Here is a 23,621-nt window from a genome sequence, read left to right on the forward strand (position 1 = left end):
AATGTCAAAGTGATTTAACAGATCATAGATCATAGATGGTAAAAAGACTGAAATTCTTGAAAAAAGCCTTGGGTATTTTGGCATAATGTTTTAATTTAATTTATAGCACTGTCAATCGATTAAACGTTTTTATCGAATTAATCATAATTAATCTCATATATAAATATTTGCTGAGAAAGCCCCTCAAATACAATAATTAAATATACAATGACGAAATAATTAAAAATAGTTAATCATTAATATTCAAATAATTACATAAAAAATATAATATTCAGATAATTAAAATTCATTACATTCTTGGGGCAGAAGAGTTAATCATTGATAAGACAATACAAAAAGTGGCTTCAGAAGCCAGTGGATTGTTTATTTGCATATTATTGATCATAAGCCAATCGTTGGCATACAGTTCACAGCAATCCATTTCACAAGTGAATTTGTCAATCAGTCCGAAAAGTATTATGAGATCTTGTTTAAGGACATGTCAATGTACATCTGCACACGGATGCTTTTGGAGGATCTCACATTGGTTGCTTCGTGTCTTAAACATACCAAATAAACATACCGTTCTCACAAACATCTGTCAATCATACCCTGTTTTTATAAATTCAGGTCTCAACACTTCATTTGTCAGATTCACGTGTCATTACTGACTCTCACCTTGAGTAGTTCAGGCTCCCATGTGTCCAGTGTCAGAGATCTAACCTTCGAGAAATGAACTCCAAGACTCCTGACAAACACAACATAACACAAACAGAGCCATTTAAATACTAACACAAGATTAACATAAGCAGTATAGTTGTAAAACCACTTTGGGCTAAAGAAATTATATATATAAAAAAAGAAAATCGCAATCAGTGTCAGCTACAAATTATACAGTACTATTAATTGGTGAATCCATAAATTCATTATAAGAAAACAAATCAGTCAAAAATTTGTGGATATTTTTTCTACAGTAAACGGCCCAAATTTAACATAAAAATACAACTAAAATAAACTAGAAGTTTTTGAAAGATTTTGAAGAAGTCTTCTATATGTTTTAAAATCTTAAATACAGTGACCCCAAAAAACAATTAAACATATAAGTTACACTTAAAAATGTCCAAATGTCAATGCATTAGACAACAAAATTTGAAAGCAAGCAAAATTTACAAAACACAAAGTAATAACAAAAATGGCTCATAAAAGTGAAGTTAGTTCTGAAAAAAGCACGAGCATAATTTGTTTGCAGATGACACTTGCTTTGATATTTTGTTTTTTAATTAAATTAATAAATTTATCTAACACTAAATAATTTCTAAATAACTAAATAAAGAGTCTCTGTATCACACACACACACACACACACACACACACACACACACACACACACACACACACACACACACACCTGTGTATCCCTGAACACTGAATGCAGAGAGTGATGCCCAGGTTAATGCTTGCCCAACGTGGGTCAGGTTGCCCACAGTCACAGCAGGTGCTATTGCCAGCGATAGCCATCACCTTCTGCACTGCGCTGTCACCTTTAAGAGTCTTCTCTTTCATATCTCCACCTGATTCCAGACTGCCTGTAGATGTAGACGACTTCCTGTCCATCTTCTGCCAAACACATGCCAATATTGTCAAAGCCTGACAGTGGGTTATTATCATGTCTTGACATGGGTTAACCCCTGAAATTCTGCTGCAAGTTTTGTCTGCCACCTGCAATTTTTCACCCCCAAATTTAAAAGCTTACCTTGCAAACATACAGTTGTCTAATTGCAAAAAATTGGTCTCTGATGATGAAAAAAAAAAATCTGTTGTCTTTGAAAGCCTGTGATTCAGGCTCTGTTTGCTCTATGTCCCTGAAAGTAAGTGTTAAGTTAGTTTCACTAGAAGGCAGCAAGTATTAGAATAATACATTTTCCTCAGTCTCCTTCAAACACAGTATACAGATCTGAAATGCAGGTGGCGGTCTAACACAGCAGAGCACTCGCCATATGCTCATCGATAGACATTCAATCTAGTTTTTGAGCCCTCACACCTTCCCCACTGTTTTTAAATATCTCGGCCTCTGAGTGGACTAGAAGCCTAATCTAGACAGATCTAAACTCTTTGTTGAGGTATAATTTCATAGTTGATAATTTTGACTACTGATCATAAACATAATGTGAAATATTCAGAATCTAAGCTTTCACATATGACTAGGGTTGAGGATTAATGGACTACATGTAACAGGATTATAAAATACTAAATATGAGTAACTGTATTCAACTATCATTGGTAATTAATTTTTACATTCAAAAATTATTTTGATTACTGAAGATATTACTTTGCATTTTACAGTCATGATTTTATTTAATATGGAGTCTATTCAGTTGAAAAAACATTTATCTATAAAAATGCTCCGACAGATGAAACATAAATCCAATATATCCACAATTAGAAGGATATATATTTTGCCAATGCTATGTATGTATATTAAGTATTTTTGCAAGAATAAATTGTTTATATGAGAAATGATAACCAATGTAGCCTTTAGCATCATATAGAAAGTTACAAATAATATATTTTCATGAACTTTATGAACAGAATCCACATACAATTAGATAAACATGTCATTGTGTACACTGTCGGTTTTTAAAACAAGTTTGGAGCAGAAGAAATAGTTAACCTTATTTAAACTCTCAAGTGAACCCTTTTACATGCACAATTATATTGTATATATATATATTGTGTATTTTTTCTATTAAGGAAATCCTCGTTAGATAACGATAATAAAAAAAAAAATCTCTAGTAAGACCTTTGTTATTAGGGCAGTTCTTAATAAAATATGGTTGTATTTTTTCCCTGTAAAAACATCGAATAAATCCTTAAATATCTCATGAATAGCTCGTGAAGCTTTTCAAGTACATTTACTTTAAGCATTTTAGAGAATGTATTTATTTTTTCTCCCCAATTTGGAACGCCCAATTCCCAATGCACTCCAAGACCTAATGGTGGCGTAGTGACTCGCCTCAATCCGGGTGACGGAGGACAAATCTATTGCCTCCGTGTCTGAGACCGTAAATCTGCGCATCTTATCACGTGGCTTGTTGAGCGCGTTACCACGGAGACATAGAGGCTTCACGCTATTCTCTGCGACATCCACACACAACTCACCACACGCCCCACCGAAAGCGAGAACCACATTATAGCGACCATGAGGAGATTACCCCATGTGACTCTACCCTCCCTAGCAACCGGGCTAATATGGTTGCTTAGGAGACCTGGCTGGAGTTACTCAGCACGCCCTGAATTGGTATGCCTCTAGGGGGGGTAGTCAGCGTTTCTACTCGCTGAGATACCCAGACCCCCAATAGATAGTATTTTCAACCTTAGTGAATTTTGTCTATTTTGCCTTACTCTTCTGGTATATTTTTAAAACAATATTCACTTGTTTATTTTTGATATATAAAAACGAATGTATTTATATTATGTTACTGAGTAATCTGACAGCATACGTTACATGTTTTCTGTAGTGGAATACATTTTAAAAGTAACCTTACCAATCCTGTGTATGACTATTTATGTATTCAGGAACTATTATATATTAAGCTTAAACTTATTACACACTCTTGGCCCCACCAATTTAAAGAGTTAAGTAAGCAAAATAGAAACAGCTGTACCTCAGCATCCACTGCTTTGTCCCTGAAGGCTGTAGCGATACTGTTTTGGACGGCTTTAATCCAGGCTTGCCTGAGTTTTTCAGTGTCCGCTTGCATCATACAACTCCTACAGTATAGAGAATATCGGTCATCCATACAGTCTTATACATGGCACTACACATCTTTAAGGACAAACAGATCCGAGTCAGCGTTGGGACACATTTCCTGGTTTGGAATGCGGAAGTGAACTATAGCAGGTTAAACAGTGCTACTTGTGTATAAAGGTAAATGGGAGACCACTGCAAATATATATTTTTTGCTTTCCTATTTGCTCCAACAGCAAAAAAAAAAAAAAAAAAAATTATTATGATTCCACGACCATCCAAAAGAAAGCACTGGATTACGGCAGTCAGAAAAGAGAAAGATACGGTGACTAGTTGGCTGGATTTATTTTCTTTATTAATGTCAGAGAAATATACTACAAAGTACAGTGAAATACATTAAATAATCTTATAATTTAACATTTAAAATTCTTCTGTGAATATCTGTGAAGATTCTAAATGGTTTACAGACACTCCAAGGTGTTGATTAATTTTCTATAACTGAGCAGCTATGAAGTAGTTTCAGGATGCCGCAGGAATTCTTGTACCTTCGTCTTTTTGTCCAATTTTCAAATACTTTTTTGCTTCAAATCAAAGTTTGTAATGTTGTGATTCACCTCAGAGCTAGTTGGTTTGGTTCATGGCTTAGAACTCTTTTATGAAGGACTTTATAAAACCCCTATGGATAAAATGAATGGGAAAAATACTTCCAGAACCAACATGGCTGAAAAAGTAGGTGGGCACTAACGCGCTCTATAAATCAACACCTTGGAACATCTGTCAAAAAACAGAGTATTCAACAGTGGAGTGGTATAATGTTTAATAATTCAGCCCTTGTACTTAGACTCACTTTGTTGGAGACACAACTTCGAAACAGAAGCGGCGTTCGATGTCCTCGCAGTGTTTGACGGTGCATAACCGTAAGTCTTCCACCACAACAGTAGGGTTATCCTGGAAAATACACACCAAAACAAAGGTCTGTTAGCTTCAAAAACACATCTAGATAAAGAAGCTATTTATGAGTAATGGTGGCATGAGGTTTACCTTAAATTTTTTCTGGTACACTAGCTGATTGTTTTGAATTGTGAACCACCGTCTGCAAAAAAACACAATTATCAACAAGACATGGCAAATTACTAAACCTGATACACACCTACATTGCTGAGATGTCTATTCAATGTGTGCATATTCATCCAGAAGACTGTAGAGCATTTCACCTGCAACACATAGCTAAAATGTGTATTGTATTGCTTCAGAAGATTTTCAAAGACTTACATTTTATTCATTTGGCAGATTTTATCAAAAATGACTTTGTCCATTCAAAATAAATAGTCATAAGGACTATATCTCAGTAACAATACGATTTAGAGTCAAAAGTCGAATTGAACAAATATTTGTTTTCTCTAGCAGTGGTTTTGTATCTTGTATCTTTCAGACACCCAGTTCAAAACTAGGGCTGCATATTGATACATATTTCCCAATTAGATTTTGATGCACAAGCTCTTTATTAAATTTGATTACAAATTCAATTTGATTTGGACTTATTTGTAAAATTCAGCATTCAATTTGTTTGTTTAATGTCTTAAAAAGCATTGGCAATGTACACAAAGTTTTCTTTTGCCAATAAAGCTTGATATGAATTGAATCTGCCCATTTGATCCTATTATTAAAAACTTCCACTGGAAAACAGCAGAAGCTTTTACACAACTTTTAATTACAGCACATCCACTGATTTTTTTTGGAATGTAAACATATACTTGTAACAAATATTTATACTTGTAAAAATGTATATAATTAACTCTACACACAAAAAAAAAAAACACTTTAACATGTACACTACTGGTCAAAACTTTTGAAAAACTTGCCTGAAATTTGTTTTGTAGACAAAAATATAATTGTGCCAAAATATGACTTTATTTAATTACAAAACTAAAATATTATTTAAAAAAAAAAAAGGTTTTGAAATTGATGACTTGGACCAAATAATAAAGAAAAGCAGCCAATAAGTGCCCAACATAGATGGGAACTCCTTCAATACTGTTTAAAAAGCATCTCAGGGTGGTACCTCAAAAAGTTGCTTGAGAAAATGTCAAGAATACATGTCTGACAAAATCTAGACAAAGTGTGGACACTTTGAAGATGCTAAAATATAACAGTTTTGATTTAGTTTAGTCACAACATAATTCCCATAGTTCCATTTATGTTATAGCATAATTTTGACGACTTTACTATTATTCTAAAATGGGGGAAAAAAAAATAATATAATAAAGAATAAGTGACCCTAAACTTTTGACCGGTAGTGTATATATTTAAATAATTACGATAAAATATGATTAACCAATTTCCCACAAAAGCTCAATAGGGTTAAGATCCATAACACTCTTTTCCAATTATCTGTTGTCCAATGGCTGTTTCTTTGTCCATTCTAAACTTTTCTTTTTGCCATTTTGTTTCAAAAGTGTCTTTTTCTTTGTAATTCTTCCCATAAGTCCTGCACCCCTGAGTCTTCTCTTTACTGTTGTACATGAAACTGGTGTTGAGCGGGTAGAATTCAATGAAGCTGTCAGCCGAGGACATGTGAGGTGTCTACTTCTCAAACTAGAGACTCTGATGTACTTATCCTCTTGTTTAGTTGTACATCTGGTCTTCCACATCTCTTTCTGTCCTTGTTAGAGACAGTTGTCCTTTGTCTTTGAAGACTGTAGTGTACACCTTTGAATGAAATCTTCAGTTTTTGGCAATTTCAAGCATTGTATCACCTTCATTCCTCAAAACAATGATTGACTGATGAGTTTGTAGAGAAAGCTGTTTCTGTTTTGCCATTTTTCACCTAATAATCACCTTAAGACATGCCAGTCTATTGTATACTGTGACAACTCAAACACAAAGAACTCATTTGGTTCATTTAATGAACCAAATCTCTTTCAACTGTGTTTGATATAATGGAAGTGGTTTTCTAGTACCAAATGATCAATTTAGCATGATTACTCAAGGATAAGGTGTTGGAGTGATGATGCTGTCTAGATTTGATCAAAAATTACTTTTTTCAAATAGTGATGGTGCTGTTTACATCAGTAATGTCCTGACTATACTTTGTGATCAGCTGAATGCCACTTTGGTGAAATAAAGTACCAATTTCCTTCCGGAACATCAAAATCTGTACATTATTCCAAACCTTTGGACGCCAGTGTATATAACTGCATATATTATATGTTTATTGTATACATGCATGATCTGGACTGTTCACAAGTATTTATATTGATTTGTACAGTAAGCACTTAAACAATATTGTCTCTTTAAAGGGTTCGTTCACCCAAAAATGTTATGTTTGATTTACTCACCTTGAAGCCATTCCAGATGTGTATGACTTTCCTTCTTCAGCAGAACTGAAATGAAGATGTTTATAAGCACATTTCAGCTCTGTTTATCCATACAATGCATGTGAATGGGTGCCATCAGGCTGCTGGCTGTTTGATGATCCAATAGACATATTTAGGCAACATAAAAGTAATTTACACATAATATTTTTGATCAATTAATGTCTTCTGAAGCAAATCTATAGGTTAAAAAAAAAAAAAAAAGATAATTAAAACTTTATTAACTTTAAAAATCGCTTCCTGCCAACAGTCGATGCATCAGTGATGTAAGAACAACATTGTATACAACAGAGGAACGAACATCACGTGAGCATTAGGTCATTTCAAACAGCAATACAAAGCTGGTCGGAAACAACGATTTAAAGTTTAAAAACGTTTAATTATTGATTTGTTTCTTATACCAACCTATCGGTTTGCTTCAGAAGACAATTAATTGATCGACTGGAGACGTGTGGATTACTTTCATGTTGCCTAAATCTGTCTTTTGGATCATCAAACAGCCAGCAGCCTGATGGCACCCATTCACATGCATTGTACAGACAAACAGAGCTGAACTGTGCTTATAAACATCTTCATTTCTGTTCTGCTGAAGAAGGAAAGTCATACACATCTGGGATGGCTTAAAGGTGAGTAAATCATGAGAATTTTTTTTTTTTTGGGTGAACTATTCTTTAAAGAATAGCAGCAGTCCAGCGAGCACCTCATAGAAATGTTTCGGTTGAGTGCATTTTAACAAGAGTGGTACGGCTTATTTACCGCATCCGTGCAATACAATTAAATGTTTGTTTGTTTGTTTATATGGTCAACAATAAAATGTGAAGAATCAAAAGTGTATTAAAAGAAAAAATGGATTACATGATCTCGTCTTTGGACACACATTACACTGAACGAGTAAACCAAACTTTTAATCTCAATACGCAGTGAAAGGATCTTGCTGGTAAATTTCTTTGCCACCATACTACTCAATTACTGGTGAGTAAAATCTGAACATTTACCAGCCAGTGGCTAATCAGACATTTTTATTCGCATATCGTAAAATGTGCTCGCATATGCAAGTGATTTATTCTTTACATTGTAGAGAGTTGCCACAGAGTAATAGAACGATCTTGGGATCTTCAACTGAAAATAACAATTTGTTGTAGAAATCGATATTTTACTCACCCCAGTTCAAAACCCTCTTAAATTAGAATAATTTCAGTGAATTCTACCCAAAAGTAAACTTTTACTAATCATCATATTTCGTTATAGCTCTTGGGTAAACAAGTGAATGTAATCAAAGACAATGGCATACATCAAAGCAGCGGTCAACTGTTTTATGAAGACTTCAATGTGTTCTTTGGTCAAAGGAATTTTCTTAAGATTCAGGTTGGGCATATGGTCACACTTTTATTGGGACATGTTGTCACATCTATTAGATTTACAGAGAGGTGTAGATTTTGTTTTGGTGGTTGTGATGGTGGGGACACGTTCCCCCGTCACCCCCCAATGTTCATATGAAAACTACACCACTGGTTTAATGGCAAGTTCCAATGTGACAATTTACCCCATACAGTATAGTGTGATGATATAACCCAATGGGTCAGCGAAAAGGTCAAACGTCTGTTCAACTGTATCTTTTGTCCTGAGCAAGAACTGTAAAAATGTTCTACAGCGCAAGGTATGTGGATGTGTATAAACAAACTTTCCAAAAATAAACCTACAATGAGAAATATTCAATGGAGTAAAAAAGTGTGAGAACTAACCCTGGACTTCCTTACACATTTTATCAGTATGTGTGTTCTTTGGGAAATGAAGCCATAAACTTGGCATTACAGGAGACATGCTGTACCAGGTGAGCATCAGTAATTCCATATATACTCACATATATATCATATGATTAAGTCATTTTTTTGAACTTGGCATAACTTGGTCACCTTTCCCTTTTCATTGTGTCCTTTAGGATGTTCATTGGATGTTTGACAAACATGTTGAAAATGTGATGCTCTCCAGATGATGCACCATTTTTAGATGTCTCAGTAATGTACATATGCGTACCTAGAATTATCCATTAACTAAGCCATTAGCCATCAGTCCATAAAACACCTAGAGACAATATGAATGTGTCATCTAAGGCAAGGCCTCTGTTCATATCACTGACCGGTTCCATGTTTTGAAGGCATTACTGGCTCTCTTGAACAGATATCCCTCCATGACAATCCCATTCTCTGCATCCACATTATACTCCAATTTGGTCTCATCATTCACAAACTCCTGAACAAAGATAAAGAGGGGATTTCATTAACAAACGATAAAATTATGACCACAACTTGTTCAATTGTGCCTTTTTTGACATTTGATAGACATCAAGAATTTAGGTTAAAATATATGGCCGTTTCTTCAACTTCAGGTACTTTTAGCACAGTGGACTGAAAAACAAAGAAAAAAAAAAAAAGTCTACAAATTTGTTTTCAAAAATGTCCAGCAGCATAGGAGATTTATGTAATTTTTTCAGAAAATCTTGAAAATTCCCTCTACAGTGTCATTTCCAACACATTTCAAATTGTGTATTGTGGTTAACAGGACTCTGTGGTGGAAATGACGCTGATGGAAATAAAAAATTTAATGTTTTTGAAATTAAATGCCTGACTACTTTGTTTTGCTAAAGCTAATTCCATAGCTAACATTGTATGTATCCTAAATACACAATTACAGTGCATTCAAAAAGTATTCAGACCCCTTAATTTTCTCACATTTTGTTATGTTGCAGCTTAATGCTAAAATTATTTTAATTATTATTATTATTATTATCATCATCAGATCAATTTACACTCATACCCCATAATGACAAAGCAAAAAACTGAAATAACACACTGACATAAGTATTCAGACCCTTTGCTATGACACTTGAAATTTAGCTAAGGTGCATCCCATTTCTCTGGATCATCTTTGAGATATTTCTACACTTTTATTAGTCCACCTGTGGCAAAATGTAATTGATTGGACATGATTTGGAAAGGCACACACCTGTGTATATAAGGTCTCACAGCTGAAAATGCATATCAGAGCAAAAACCCAGCCATGAACTGCCCAAAAGAACTGCCAGCAGAGCTCAGAGATGAGGCACAGATCTGGGCAATGCTACAAAAAAGTTTTGGCTGCAGTGAAGTTTTCCGAGAGCACAATGGCCTCCATAATTCTTAAATGGAAGTTTGGAACATTTAGGACTCTTCCTAGAGCTGGAAGACTCTCCTCAGTGCAAGAAACAAAAAAAGCACCTAAAGGACTCTCAGACTGTGAGAAACAAGATTCTCTGGTCTGATGAAACGAAGATTGAACTGTTGGGCATCAATTCCAAGCATAATGTCTGGAGAAAACCAGGCACTGCTCATCACCTGCGCAATACCATCCCAACGGTGCATGGTCGTGGTAGCATCATGCTGTGGGGGTGTTTTTCAGCGGCAGGGACTGGGGGACTGGTCAGGGTTGAAGGGAAGCAGAACGCAGCAAAATACAGAGATATCCTAATTGAAAACCTGGTCCAGAGAGCTCAGGACCTCAGACTGGCCAGAGGGTTCACCGTCCAACAAGACAATGCACACAGCCAAGACAATGCAAGAGTGGCATTGGGACAACTCTGTGAATGGCCTTGAGTGATCCAGCCAGAGCCCAGAGTTGAACCCAATAGAGTTCTGAAAATTACTGTCCACCGACGTTCTCCATCCAACCTGACATAGCTTGAGAGGATCTGCTGAGGAGAATGGCAGAAAATCCCCAAATCCAAGTGTTAAAAGCTTGTCGCGTCATACCCAAAAAGACTTGAGGCTGTAACCGCTGCTAAAGGTGCTTCAACTAAGTACTGAGTTAAGGTAAAAGTCTGAATACTTATGTCAATGTGATATTTCAGTTTTTACTTTTTAATGAATTTTCAAAGTTATCAAAAATCTGTTTTTTGCTTTGTCATTATGGGGTATGGAGACTGATGTGGAATTTTTTATTTTATTTAAAGCATTTTAAAAAGAAGGGTTCTGAATACTTCCTGAATGCACTGCATATGATAGTTTCACACTTTTTTGCATAATGTAGCAAAATTACAGTTTGACTGGAAATTAAGCTTAATACAAATATTCTGCTTGTGATATTTACCTTGTTTTTTTCTGGTTTCATCAAATATAATTTATCTCATATGTCATCTCATGTCAGTTTTAATAAGACTTTCATATTACAGAAAGAAAAAAAGCTTGTTAGTTTTCATATAAATCTTTTCATGGGGTATGAAATTGCTCGAAGTTCAAGTAACACCTATATATTAATATATACGGAAGAGAGTATATTTTAAGTCATAATTCCTTTTGAATCATCATTAAAAATGAGCTCATGAAAGCTGCATGCATAATAATTTGAAATTGGCAAAATGATGTTTAAAACCGTATTAGATGGAGTACGTCACACGTCAACTAACATATTGACTGTTATGGCAAAACCATACACAAAGCACACACAATGGGCCTCATTCATAAAACTTTTGTATAATATATGATTCAATTCTGAGTAAGTTGGACTTTCCCGAAAACTATCTGACGGATTCACTAACGCTTTGTACTCCCCAGATTTGTTAGTAAAACGTGAGTATGTTAGTGAATTCCAAACATTCGTAAAGAGGGGCGTCTGCACATTTATTTCACAATTATCATAATCCACGCCCATGAAAATGCCATATAAGGAACGCACCAGACTCGTTAATAAATGCTTTTAACAGTAATTAAATCATTTTTATCAATTAAGCACATTCCCATTTTAAAATGTTGATTTATCAAGCACAGTAGCGTCTCAAAGAAAGTCAGGACTTACAGTCATCGCATGTTTTTGATGTCATCGGAGGCTCTTTTGTGAATCAAACAGTTCAAGCTGTAAAAATGGTTTGTATGCGTGTAAAACATGTTCCGTTCACGCTGGCAGGAAGTTGTCCACTACCATTAACCATCTCTGGTTCAGTTCGCAGCACATCGTCAGCATAATCCTGATGGTAACAGTAATATATGTGCAAACGGAAGAGTCTTAAGAGAAATTAATAGAATGCTTGAAGAAAATCTTTGACCAAAATGCAGTATGATATTACAGATTTGCAAGCTATACTGTTTGTGGGATTTTACATGTGTTTTCCCTTATAGGGTAGGCTGGTTGAAAAAAAAAAACAGTCATGACAGTTTTGCCCGAAAGAAGACAATATGTTCAGATGTCTTACACATGATTTACATGTGGTCAGAAGCAGGTGTAAATCCTAACATTTTGAAAATACAAAAACTTTCATGAATCCGACAATTTTCGGCAGAAAATGTTTACATAAAATTTACACAAACATTTTTTCTGCTCATTAATGAGTCCCAATGTTCTGTTAATTTAAGAAAACCAAGTTTATACCAAGTTAGAGTAATCAAGGATCCCTGCTTCCTGTAGATGTCATATGATCTTGTCTGATCTCAGACTAGTTTAGCAAAGCCTGACTGAGCTCAGACTAGCAGAACATGTGTAACACTAGCGCGGCTGTCACTGGATCCTGTGCATTTGTTTTTTTATGCTGGAATGAAACCTTAACCAGGTGACAGCAGGTAAGCGTGACATACTAGTAGAGGAGGTACATTTACAGCCCGACCTGTATACAACATGAATCTAGTTGAATCTGCTCTGGATGGTTAATTTACTTCTTCTAAAATAGTGTTTTTCAACATTTATGTACCCTAACAGCACTATCAGTATGGCAGGAGTAGCCATTCATCAACACCAAACCAGAAATATGTTCCTATTAATTCATATTACAATGGATATGGCCAACAGAATATGCATTATAAATATCTAATTCATTATAATTTAATATAATTACATTTTTACTTGTTAAAATGCTAACTATGGATATAAGAAACGGAGATACTACTAGTAAAAATGCCCATTTTTATAATAGTATTTAGGTTCACTTGTAAACAATACGTGCTCAAAAATAATGACGTATCAAGAATTAACATTTGAACTAGTGAAAACCTCATTACTGATATCACACACTAGCATTTTACCTAGTGAAAATAGAATTTTAGATATCTATAATTCATATCCTGCACATGATTAAATGTAGAAAGATCTTGCCATAAATAATTGGAGACAACGCTGTGTTATTGCATAAGTGTGAGTTAAACTTCTGTTTAAACTTCTCTTGACGAGTAAAGAGCACTGTGAAGTAACCTGAGGTTAAGTCAAATCAAGTGTACATTGGATCGTCCTTAATGAGGTTTACCAGCCCACATTTTTCATCACTAAGCTATACCTCATTTAATACTTAAATTAAAGGGGAAAAAAGAATTGGGCAGTTATGACTGTCATGGCAGGGCCTGACCCTCAGTGTGACTCTCTCGTTGTAGGTTTACATCCACACAAGTGATTAAATGGATCGAGCATTACTAAAAAGCAGATCTGGTTTCCATCTCTTTGTAACCTGATCAAGCAGTCATGAGCTTATATCAGCTCGCCCGTTCTCACTTGAGACTTTTCCACTGTTCACACTTCAAAGACTGCAACATACTTGCAGTTCCTCTCATAGGTTAGCTGTTCAAAGACGGATTTCATATTTGTAATAAAAATGTCATATTACAAACATAAGTATTACATTATAATTGGCGTTCAAGCACCAAATTATTGTTCCTTTCATCTTGCAATAAACATTTTTAAGTCATTTGCCTACTGTTGTGTACATACAATACAGAGTCACATAAATTTACATTTTCATGAAAAATGTATATTACAATATGTCTTCCAAAGGTGCTGAAACCCCATTTGTGCTCATTTTCTTCTAATTCTTTTTCTGTCCTAAGTGTCTGGGCAGCTAAATCCGAAATCCAATTTTAACAACTGGATGTGGAATAAATATGTTAATTACGTCTATAATATTGTCCCACCATTTTGTTTTTAAACTCCTCCTAGACCATTGGTCTTATCAAGAGAACCTCATAACAAAAACATTTCAAAATAATTTTGATTTGACATATTGGTTAGAAGATATAGGTTGAGAAGTGAATTTGGGCCATGGCCAAAACATTCATTGGCTTATATCTTCTAAACTATTTGCTGTATAATAATTTGGCTGGTAACATGATTCTAGGTGATGCGTCGGAAAAAACAGTCCAGGACAAATTTAAAAAAGTACATTAAATCAAAGACATACATTTTGTTTGGCTAATCCTTTTAAGTCTGGAAACACCATTCCTACAAAATAACTAGAGTACTTAGTGATGAAATTACTTTGCCCCAGGCAGATCTGTTCTTTCAAATTTGGCAGTTTTTATCATTTTCTCCACTTTTCCAAACTGCTTGCATATTTGTCATTTATAATTGTTTCTACGGTTAATATTTGCTGAAGATCATGTGGCATTTTATTTCGATTATAGTTAAAAATGTGATAACATCGGAGCTATTTAGAATTTTTTTGCAATGCTTGAAAATTGCCAAAAGATAAGAAAGGGAAAATTTGGGAACCACTGATAAACACAAATTAATGCTGAATTAAAACAAATCTCAACAGAAACAGCAAGCCAAATGAACCACACAAACAGAAAACAAGGACAAGTGACCCCATAATAGCGATGACATAATACAGGATAGAGGATGACAAAGATGTGGATGTCTATGTTAAAAAAAAAAAAAAGATGTCAACAACATTCAACGCCTATGCCAACAGATGGCACAGTCTGGCTAAAAATACTCTGATAGCTAAACACCATAACACCATAACATCACACACTATCATTGATTTAACAGCAAAGTTAGGTGTATATATTTGTATAAACTCACCAGATACCACACATAGTGGAAGCGACTGAAGATCTTCATGTCAAAGAGACCAGTGTTCGTGTCTGTGTGTTAGCAGTGGTTACGGTGACCATCCCGTCAGTGTTGTCCAAGATCTACCTCACTAAAATAAGCCACTCTACACATAGTAAGTGTGCTTTTCGAAGTGTACATGTGTATGAACACCAAAAGAGTCACTGTCAAAGCATGACACAGATCTAGTGTGGGTTTTTGTGGTTGATGAATGAATTCATTAACCGTGGCTCATGGTATGGATTCAACAATCCAGAAGAGCAGGTATCACATTAAACATTTACATTTGATAGTGTACTACCTTAAGTGCAAGAGTGAATTAAGAGACCTGATCAACTTTGTCTGGGTTTATTTTACAACAATGACCCGCTGACTGCACATTGTACCTTACTTTTGACCTTCTGACCAACAGCCACAGTTTGATTAACATAGTAATGACTCTGTACTTTATTAATGTAACGTGATTCATGCAGCACTCAGAAAGAAAGGACAAGAGCGACAGACTCACCTGCAGTGCAGCCTCACGTGAGCAGACAGAAAAGAAGAGAGACCATGTTAAAAACTGCTGATACAGCCAATGAGAGAGAGAGAGAGAGAGAGAGAGAGAGAAAGTGAGAGAGGAAAACATAAAAAGATCTGCTGAAGGTGTGAGAGTCATGCTTCAAACATCAAGGACAAGCAACATTAATTACTATGTGCTCAATGTGGCATAAGAGATACAGCATTGCATATACACACAAACATACAGAGACTCTCAAACTTGAGGTTGTGACCCCATGTGGTCAGATGGGGTTGCAGGAGATTACATTTAATTATCTTATAGGGCTGGTTATTAATACAGTGTGGCAGGGCCGGGTTGTGATTATACACACCCGGTCCCTTATCAGGCTAATTAAGCATCAGAGAGGGATAAAGGCCGATGGCAGACGGTGGTGTGACGAGAGCGAGAGTTTACGGACATGTGTGTGTTGTCTTTTGTTTAAGTTAAGCATTCAAATATTATTTATATTGACAAGCTGGTTTTCGCCTCCTCGAACTGTGTTAAACTGATGCCGAAGCCCGGGAAGGAGGAGGGATGCCTGTCGCGGAGTCCTCGACACTGCCGTCCACCCAAGGGAGCGCCACTGCCATCCACCAGGGGAAGGGAGTAGACTGACCGCCCGGACGCGGTGAACGGCCGCCGTCTGCGAGGCGAGTGGGGACTGGACTCCCCGACCACCTGGAGCGATGGAGCCGCTGCCAGGGGCGGAGGAGAGCCCTGCCATCCCCCAGAAACGCGGAGGGGTCGAAGGAAGACCGCCGTCTGTGAGGGGAGGACGGAAGTGTCTCCCCGACCGCCTGGAGCGGTAGGGCTGCTGCCAGAGGCGGCGGAGTGTCCCCAATAGTCACTGAGAACGCAGAGGGGCGTTTTGACCGCCAGGGGTCGTGAGTCTGACTCCGGTCCGCCCGGGGAGAAGCGGCTGTCGTCCGCCTGAGAGGGTGGAGAAGTGATCGAGGACCATGCGACGGTGTAACGGAGAACCGGCAAGTAGGTTTTTTTTTTTTTCCAACTCTCTCCTCTCTCTCTCTCTCTCTCTCATTGTCGCTCTCCGTTGGTCTTTTCCCTCTCGTTTAAATTTTACAGTGTTTTTTTGGGAGGTCAGACACTGTTACAGGAAGTACCCCCATTTAAATGATTTCTGTTTCCCTCCCCTTGCCCCCTCCCTCATCCAGGTAGACAGGAATTTCATGCCGGCAGATTGGGCTTAAAGCATGCCCTTCCCCAGGGAAAGATGGAGGTGTACATCAGGCCAAGGGCTCCCCAGCGATTGAAAGCGTTTGTTATAAGACTGGTATGGGGTTAGATACTCTGCTCATGTACTTATTCTCGATAAAATGTTCCGATACCACGCATCCTAAAATTTATTCTGCAGTGCTGGGACATTTATTAATAGTTGTGAATTGCTTCAAGAAAAGTGATTCATCTCATTGCCATTTGAGGTTAAGGAAATAAGAAAGAGTGCTCAAAACACTTGTGCATCTCTCCCTGTACTGAGCTTGATTAGCTCGCACTTGTGTATCAACTAAATAAAGGGAGCGCAATCATTTTCAGGGGCCTGGGAAGCTCAGCGAGCAAAGACGCTGACTACCAATGCTGGAGTTGGAAGTTGAAATCCAGGTTGTGCTGAGTGAATCCAGCCAGTCTTCCTAAGCAACCAATTGGCTTACCTTTCTCGTGGTCACTATTTGGTGGTTCTCGGTCTCGGTGGGGCTCATGGAAAGTTGTGCGTGGATGAAATGGTGAATAGCATGAACCTCCACATATGTTTACTCTAGATTAACATGCTCATCAAGCCGCATTATAAGATGTACACCTTTTACTCCCAAAGAGAAAAAATTATAAACAAACAAACAAAGTTCTTATGATTTTTCCAAACCCCTAACCCAAACCTAAACCTACCCATAAAGTCTAACCCAAACTCTAAACCGAACCATGAACCAAAACCAAATATGATACAACAAGTCAGATATAACATGAGAGATGACTCAATGTAATGCCAGAATTTGACAAGATGCAGATCGACACACAAGCCCAGCCCTCTCATTGTACATGGTGAGTGCCAACAAAAGGAGGCCTTATTAATTTGTTATAGTTCTTGTGGAAATCTTATATACTCTGAATTACAATCAAACATTTGATATCATGAACCTCACAAATCCAGTGACTAGTTTTTCCTCAGAAGTGCTCATTGTAGCAGTATTGCAACTTGCAAACATACCTTGGTTTCCTGGTGGATGTACCTGTACACCCTAACAACTGTTAAAGTTTAGCACTTCAGAGATCCTTCTTAAAGGAGGTCATGACTGGGTTTCATTTTACTACATAAACCACACTACTGCATCTGCCATGTGCCAGGATTCAGTTAAAATCTTCCAACATGTTCAGCTGTGATCCAGAAAGATGAACAGCTCTACTGTAATAACAGTGACTTTATTACATCGATTGTTTACTCATAAACTTGAGAAAAGGCAAAAGCTTCAACATGACTCTCTACAGTATGTGTGTTTTGTAGGTTTTGTTTCACTTTTTTGTTGTTATTGTTCATCACATAATTCCCATACATCCATTTGTGTTATTCCATAGTTTTGAGGACTTTATTATTGCTATTTGTCACATTTTAGAATAATAGTAATACATGAGTAAATGAGTACACAAACTCAATTAAATGTTTTTTGATTGATTGTGCTTTTGTCACTTCGAAGATAAATACATTTAGAAACAGCTAAATGTTGTTCCATTGCAGTATTGCATTCTTTAGAATGAGGTGAAAGGAAGAACACAAACATTCAGAAAACCCCTAAATAAGGGTTTTACCTACAGCAGAAGTGATCATGAGTGTTTGTTTGAAGGAGGTCTCGTACCTTCTGTTGTATAGTGGAGTGTTTGGTCTCCATATCCTTCCTATCTTTCGCTGAGTCCATCACCAGTTGATCCAGCTGGAAGAGATACAACAATATAAATTGATACGGTGCACCCGTAAAGTATTCACAGCGCTTCACTTTTTCCATATTTTTTTAGGTTACAGCCTTATTCCAAAATGGATTAAATTAATTATTTTCCTCAAAATTCAACAAACAATACCCCATAATGACAACATGAAAGAAGGTTGTTTGAAATCTTTGCAAATTTACAAAACAAAAAAAACAATTCACATTTGCATAAGTATTCACAGCCTTTGCCATGACACTCAAAATTGAGCTCAGTTGCATCCTGTTTCCACTGATCATCCTTGAGATGTTTCTACAACTTGATTGGAGTCCACCTGTGGTAAATTCAGTTGTTGGACATGATATGGAAAGGCACACACCTGTCTATATAAGGTCCCACAGTTAACCGTGCATGTCAGAGCACAAACCAAGCCATGAAGTCCAAGGAATTGTCTGTAGACCTCCGAGACAGGATTGTATCATGCCACAGATCTGGGGAAGGGTACAGAAAAATGTCTGCTGCATTGAAGGTCCCATTGAGCACAGTGGCCTCCATCATCCATAAATGGAAGTTTGGAACCACCAGGACTCTTCCTAGAGCTGGCCGCCCGGCCAAACTGAGCGATCGGGGGAGAAGGGCCTTAGTCGGGGAGGTGACCAAGAACCTGATGGTCACTCTGACAGAGCTCCAGTGTTTCTCTGTTGAGAGAGGAGAAACTTCCAGAAGAACAACCATCTCTGCAGCACTCCACCAAACAGGCCTGTATGGCAGACAGAAACCACAGCCTGTCTGGAGTTGTCAAAAGTCACCTGAAGGACTCTCAGATAATGAGAAATAAAATAATCTGGTCTGATGAAACAAAGATTGAACTCTTAGGCCTGAATGGCAAGGGTCATGTCTGGAGGAAACCAGGCACCGCTCTTCACCTGGCCAATACCATCCCTACAGTGAAGCCCCCTACACAGGAGGGTGTGATGCACTGTGTGATGTGACATTCCTCCCGTAACATCATTAAAGTTTTCTGTGACTTGTGCCACAGTAGACCTTCTGTCAATTCAGACCAGATGAGATAGCCTTCATTGCCCTCACACATCGATGAGCATTGGGCGCCCCACACCCTGTCGCTGATTTGTGGTTTGTCCCTCCTCAGACCACTGTCGGTAGGTACTCACCACTACTTATTGGGAGCACCCCACAGACCTTGCGGTTTCAGAGATGCTCTGACCCAGTCGTCTAGCCATAACAATTTGGCCCTTGTCAAAGTCGCTCAGGTCTTTAATCCTGCCCATTTCTCCTGCATTCAACACGTTTACTACAAGAACTGATTGTTCACTTACCATCTAATCTACCCAGACTATGACATGTGGCCTTGTTAGGAGATAATCAATGTTATTCGCTTCACCTGTGAGTGTTCATAATGTTTTGGCTCATCAGTGTATATTAATTTGTTTAGCGTGTAACCATCTCTCATTACGGTATAAGTTTACTGTCAAAGAAACCATAAAGGAAACTTCTGCAAGTTACTTGCAATTTTAGGTTTCAACAAGGGAGGTGCAGAATGACTAATTTAACTGACGTTTAAATGAATATTTTGAAATCGACTATTCTAAAAAGAAACCCACCTTCATAAAACAGTACAAAAAAATAGTTTATGCGAGCAATTTAAAATACTTAATCTATTTCAAATTCCACTGAAAAAGGGCATTTATCTGCGACATGCTCGCATTGCATTATGACCATTTTACATTAAATATAGAACATGACACGCATTCACTGAATCAAGGTTGGCGGATATTTGTTGAAAATAATCAAATGAATAGTGCAGGACCAATAGAGCAACCCAGCATGTACTAAACGGAATGTAAATTAAAATTACTTATTAAAACAGTCAGTACATTGTTGAAATGAATTAATTAACAGGTAGGCTAAGCTAAATCTACAAGATAAAAAAATATGCGCTGAAAATTTGTTCGTATTTCACAATGTTTCGTTGTGCAGTACCATTGATCTAATATGACAGCTGTTCAGTAAAGAACGTTTACCAATAACAGTTGCGATGTAAAACAAAGTAGCTAAAAGTGAAACAGGTAGCTATAGGATAGAAAAAAATAATACTGTGATGTAATGTTCTCTAAATATGACGTGCACACAGAATAAAAGATAGCTTAACCTGCTTAAGTAGTCGGCACGTCTTTGAAATTAGCCTTCTTTATCAGTCTGAGTATAAAATGGCATACCTAGCCTAAAACAGTCATTTTCTTGCTCACAAGCATATCTTATTTGATGAGCAAAATTCATGTTATTTCTCCATTGTGCAGGCTTTTTCAAGCACAGGATAGCAGCCTCAGGTGACAATGTTGACATCACTCTCATGTGAGGCGGCTATCCTGTGCTTGAAATGGCCTGCACAATGGAAAAATAACATACAAGCAAGCACCGATTAAAAAAGACTCAAATGTGAAAACATCTATAGGGACTTTCAAAAGTTTGGAAATCCGCTTCCCGCACCACCACCGAAGTGATTTCATAACTACTTTGCTGAGTTTGCTTGTCTAGCAAGAGGACATTTTCCTGCGTGACGCGAGTGAGAGAGAGAAGAAGTATGCGCAGCCTGAGGTGAAATGAAACTTGCTATATGCTCCAGATATCCTCTTTCTAAAATAATATTTGTATTATTAAATCAATTTAAAAAAGATATCCTTAATGAAAAAGGTTTACAGTTTAATGGGGGAAATATTAACCGAACCGTTTAGTCGACTAGTCTCGCACATCTCTAGTTTCAACCACAGATGTCAATAGAAAGCCCAAAGTACTGTAGTGCAGCTTTAAACATACTAAATAATGAAATGAGGTCTTCCAGAAAGTCTTCATTCTAAAGTTAAAATGACAGCCACAAACAAAATCCTAGATTCCTCTTCTTCACTATAGATAGACTGCTGAACCCCTCACCTCAAATACCTTCTATTGGTTACACGTCTACTTGTTCAGAGTGCAACAGACTTTAACTTTCCTCCACATCGTGGTACAAGATCTTTTTTGAGGAAAAAACATGCTTTATTTTCTATTTGAAAAAGTTATTTCTTATTTGTTGACCAGGACATTTTCTTGACAAGTGAGAATCACTCTATTGGTTTTTTAACCCATCATATCCTCTGCCAGACAAAAATTGGACAGAAATGTAAAAGTAAAAGTTTTTTTTAATACTAACTGTAGGTTTAGAAGTTTATTCAAAACACTAACCCTAACCCTGCGTATGATTATTAATAATAGTGATGCTAATAAGATGTTTCTTTTTTTACAGGGGAAAGCAGTGAAGAGCAATGAACTTTACGTGCACTTCTATTTTCTCAAATACAGCAAGTAATCAACCCTGTATCCATCATGGATCAGCATTACACAATAGTTGGGTGAAGCGGTTTGTTTTGGTTTAGCAGGAAAAAGGCGGTCAGATTCACTGCTGATAAGGTCAGATGAGAAATGTTTTCCCCGTCAAAGTCACAACCAGACGTTTCCACTGCCTATAATAGCCTTCGGTTAATGACAGAGACTTAGCACCTGATAAAAACAGTGAGCATGAATAATTACTATTGCTCATATTTAAAGTTAGTGATCTGAACATCAGACTTCAGCGTGAAACTCGTCCTGTACGGTTTTTCTGCTACAAACATGAATGACACCTCAAATCATGTGGCTTGTTGACTTTTCTAAGGGATCTTACGATAAAGTTTGATGGGTGAAAACTTCCCATAGACTTACTGTACACTGAAGGAGGATCCCAAGCCATATCTATAGACCAAAATGTCATAGAGGCTTGGGTTGACCTGGGTAGCAAACACCCAGAACACCTCATTTACACCTTAGTAAACACCTAAAACATCCTAGTCACTGATTAGAAACGGACCAAAAACCACACAGAACACCTTAGCAACCACATTAAGAATGTGTCCAAAATGTTGACTGGTATTGTGTTATCAGTCCTTCATGAATATGTTTGCTCTTATCTTTAAGCAGTCCATGATGAAAACAATCACAAACCTGCGGACAGCTTCTCCAAACCTCACGACATAAGCGCTCCACTCTCTTGAGCTTCATGTTGTCAGACAGAGAGCTGAAAACAAATCCAGACAGCCCTGTGCTTTACAATCCACTGTGACTATGAACTTACAACTCTCTCATACTCAATTTAACTGCCACACAGGGAATACCCCTTAATCACTCAATTTAACTTCCTGTTTTCAGTGCAAGCCAAGTGTAAGTACTGACCAATTACACGTCTTGAAAACCCTCTAATTTCTGCCCACAGGAAACAAGGATTCACATGCCGGTCAGTCCTTGAGGGTGAAAATAAAATGCTGGAAGGTTTAGCACAGAAATCAAGCTTTTGCTTTTTCATACAGAGAACATTCCCCGTGATTCATCAGATGGACAGACAGATATAATTCGACAGACAGATATAATTCGACAGACAGACAGATAGATTGACATAAAGACAGTCAGAGAGATGGATTCATCAGAGGCGGATGGATTGATAGATGGATAAAATACTTACATACAGACAGCTAGATAGATGGATTCGACAGACCGATTTGATAGATAGACTTGACAGACAGATAGACAGATCATAGGTAAACAGATAGACAGACAGACAGATTTGCCAGGCGGATGGATGGATGGATGGAAAGACATACATACAGACAGCTAGATAGATGGATTCGACAGACCGATTTGATAGATAGACTTGACAGACAGATTCAAAAGAGTCATACAGACAGAAAGATACAGACATATAGACAGCTAGATAGTCAGAGAGACATATTGATAGATAGCGGGAAAGGCAGACAGACGGATTTGGCAGACAGCGAGAAAGACAGACAGACCAATTTGTCAGAGGCAGATAGATAAGATGCAGTAGATAGATAGACAGACAGACAGACCAAAAGACACAGACAGACAGCCATATTTGTCAGATAGACAGAGAGAAAGACAGACAATTTTGTCAGATGCAGATAGATAGACAGAAAGACAACAAAAAGGCAGATAGAAAGACAGACAAACTGATTCAAAAGTCAGACAGACAGAAAGATAGATTGACAGACAGATGGATAGACTGAAAGATTCACCAGACAGACAAATACACAGATATACTGATAGACAGACAGATAAAAAGACATACAAACTCGACAGACAGACAGACAGTGAGATGTAATGTA

General features: G+C 37.2%; 1 protein-coding gene across 2 annotated transcripts in view; it reads right to left on the reverse strand.

The window, feature by feature from the left end:
- LOC127640928 (arf-GAP with coiled-coil, ANK repeat and PH domain-containing protein 2-like) overlaps window positions 1-23,621 on the reverse strand; it is a 108,704-nt gene that overhangs the window by 40,748 nt on the left and 44,335 nt on the right. For both annotated transcript variants that reach the window (XM_052123646.1, XM_052123644.1), the window contains exons 9-15: window positions 18,345-18,419; window positions 9,238-9,350; window positions 4,768-4,819; window positions 4,574-4,674; window positions 3,644-3,749; window positions 1,387-1,595; window positions 658-727 (exon numbers count right to left, since the gene is read on the reverse strand). In XM_052123646.1, the coding sequence (XP_051979606.1) occupies window positions 658-727; window positions 1,387-1,595; window positions 3,644-3,749; window positions 4,574-4,674; window positions 4,768-4,819; window positions 9,238-9,350; window positions 18,345-18,419 (726 nt within the window). The remainder of the gene's footprint in view (window positions 1-657; window positions 728-1,386; window positions 1,596-3,643; window positions 3,750-4,573; window positions 4,675-4,767; window positions 4,820-9,237; window positions 9,351-18,344; window positions 18,420-23,621) is intronic.

The sequence above is a fragment of the Xyrauchen texanus genome, chromosome 50 (genome assembly GCF_025860055.1).
Source record: "Xyrauchen texanus isolate HMW12.3.18 chromosome 50, RBS_HiC_50CHRs, whole genome shotgun sequence".
Lineage (NCBI taxonomy): Eukaryota > Metazoa > Chordata > Actinopteri > Cypriniformes > Catostomidae > Xyrauchen > Xyrauchen texanus.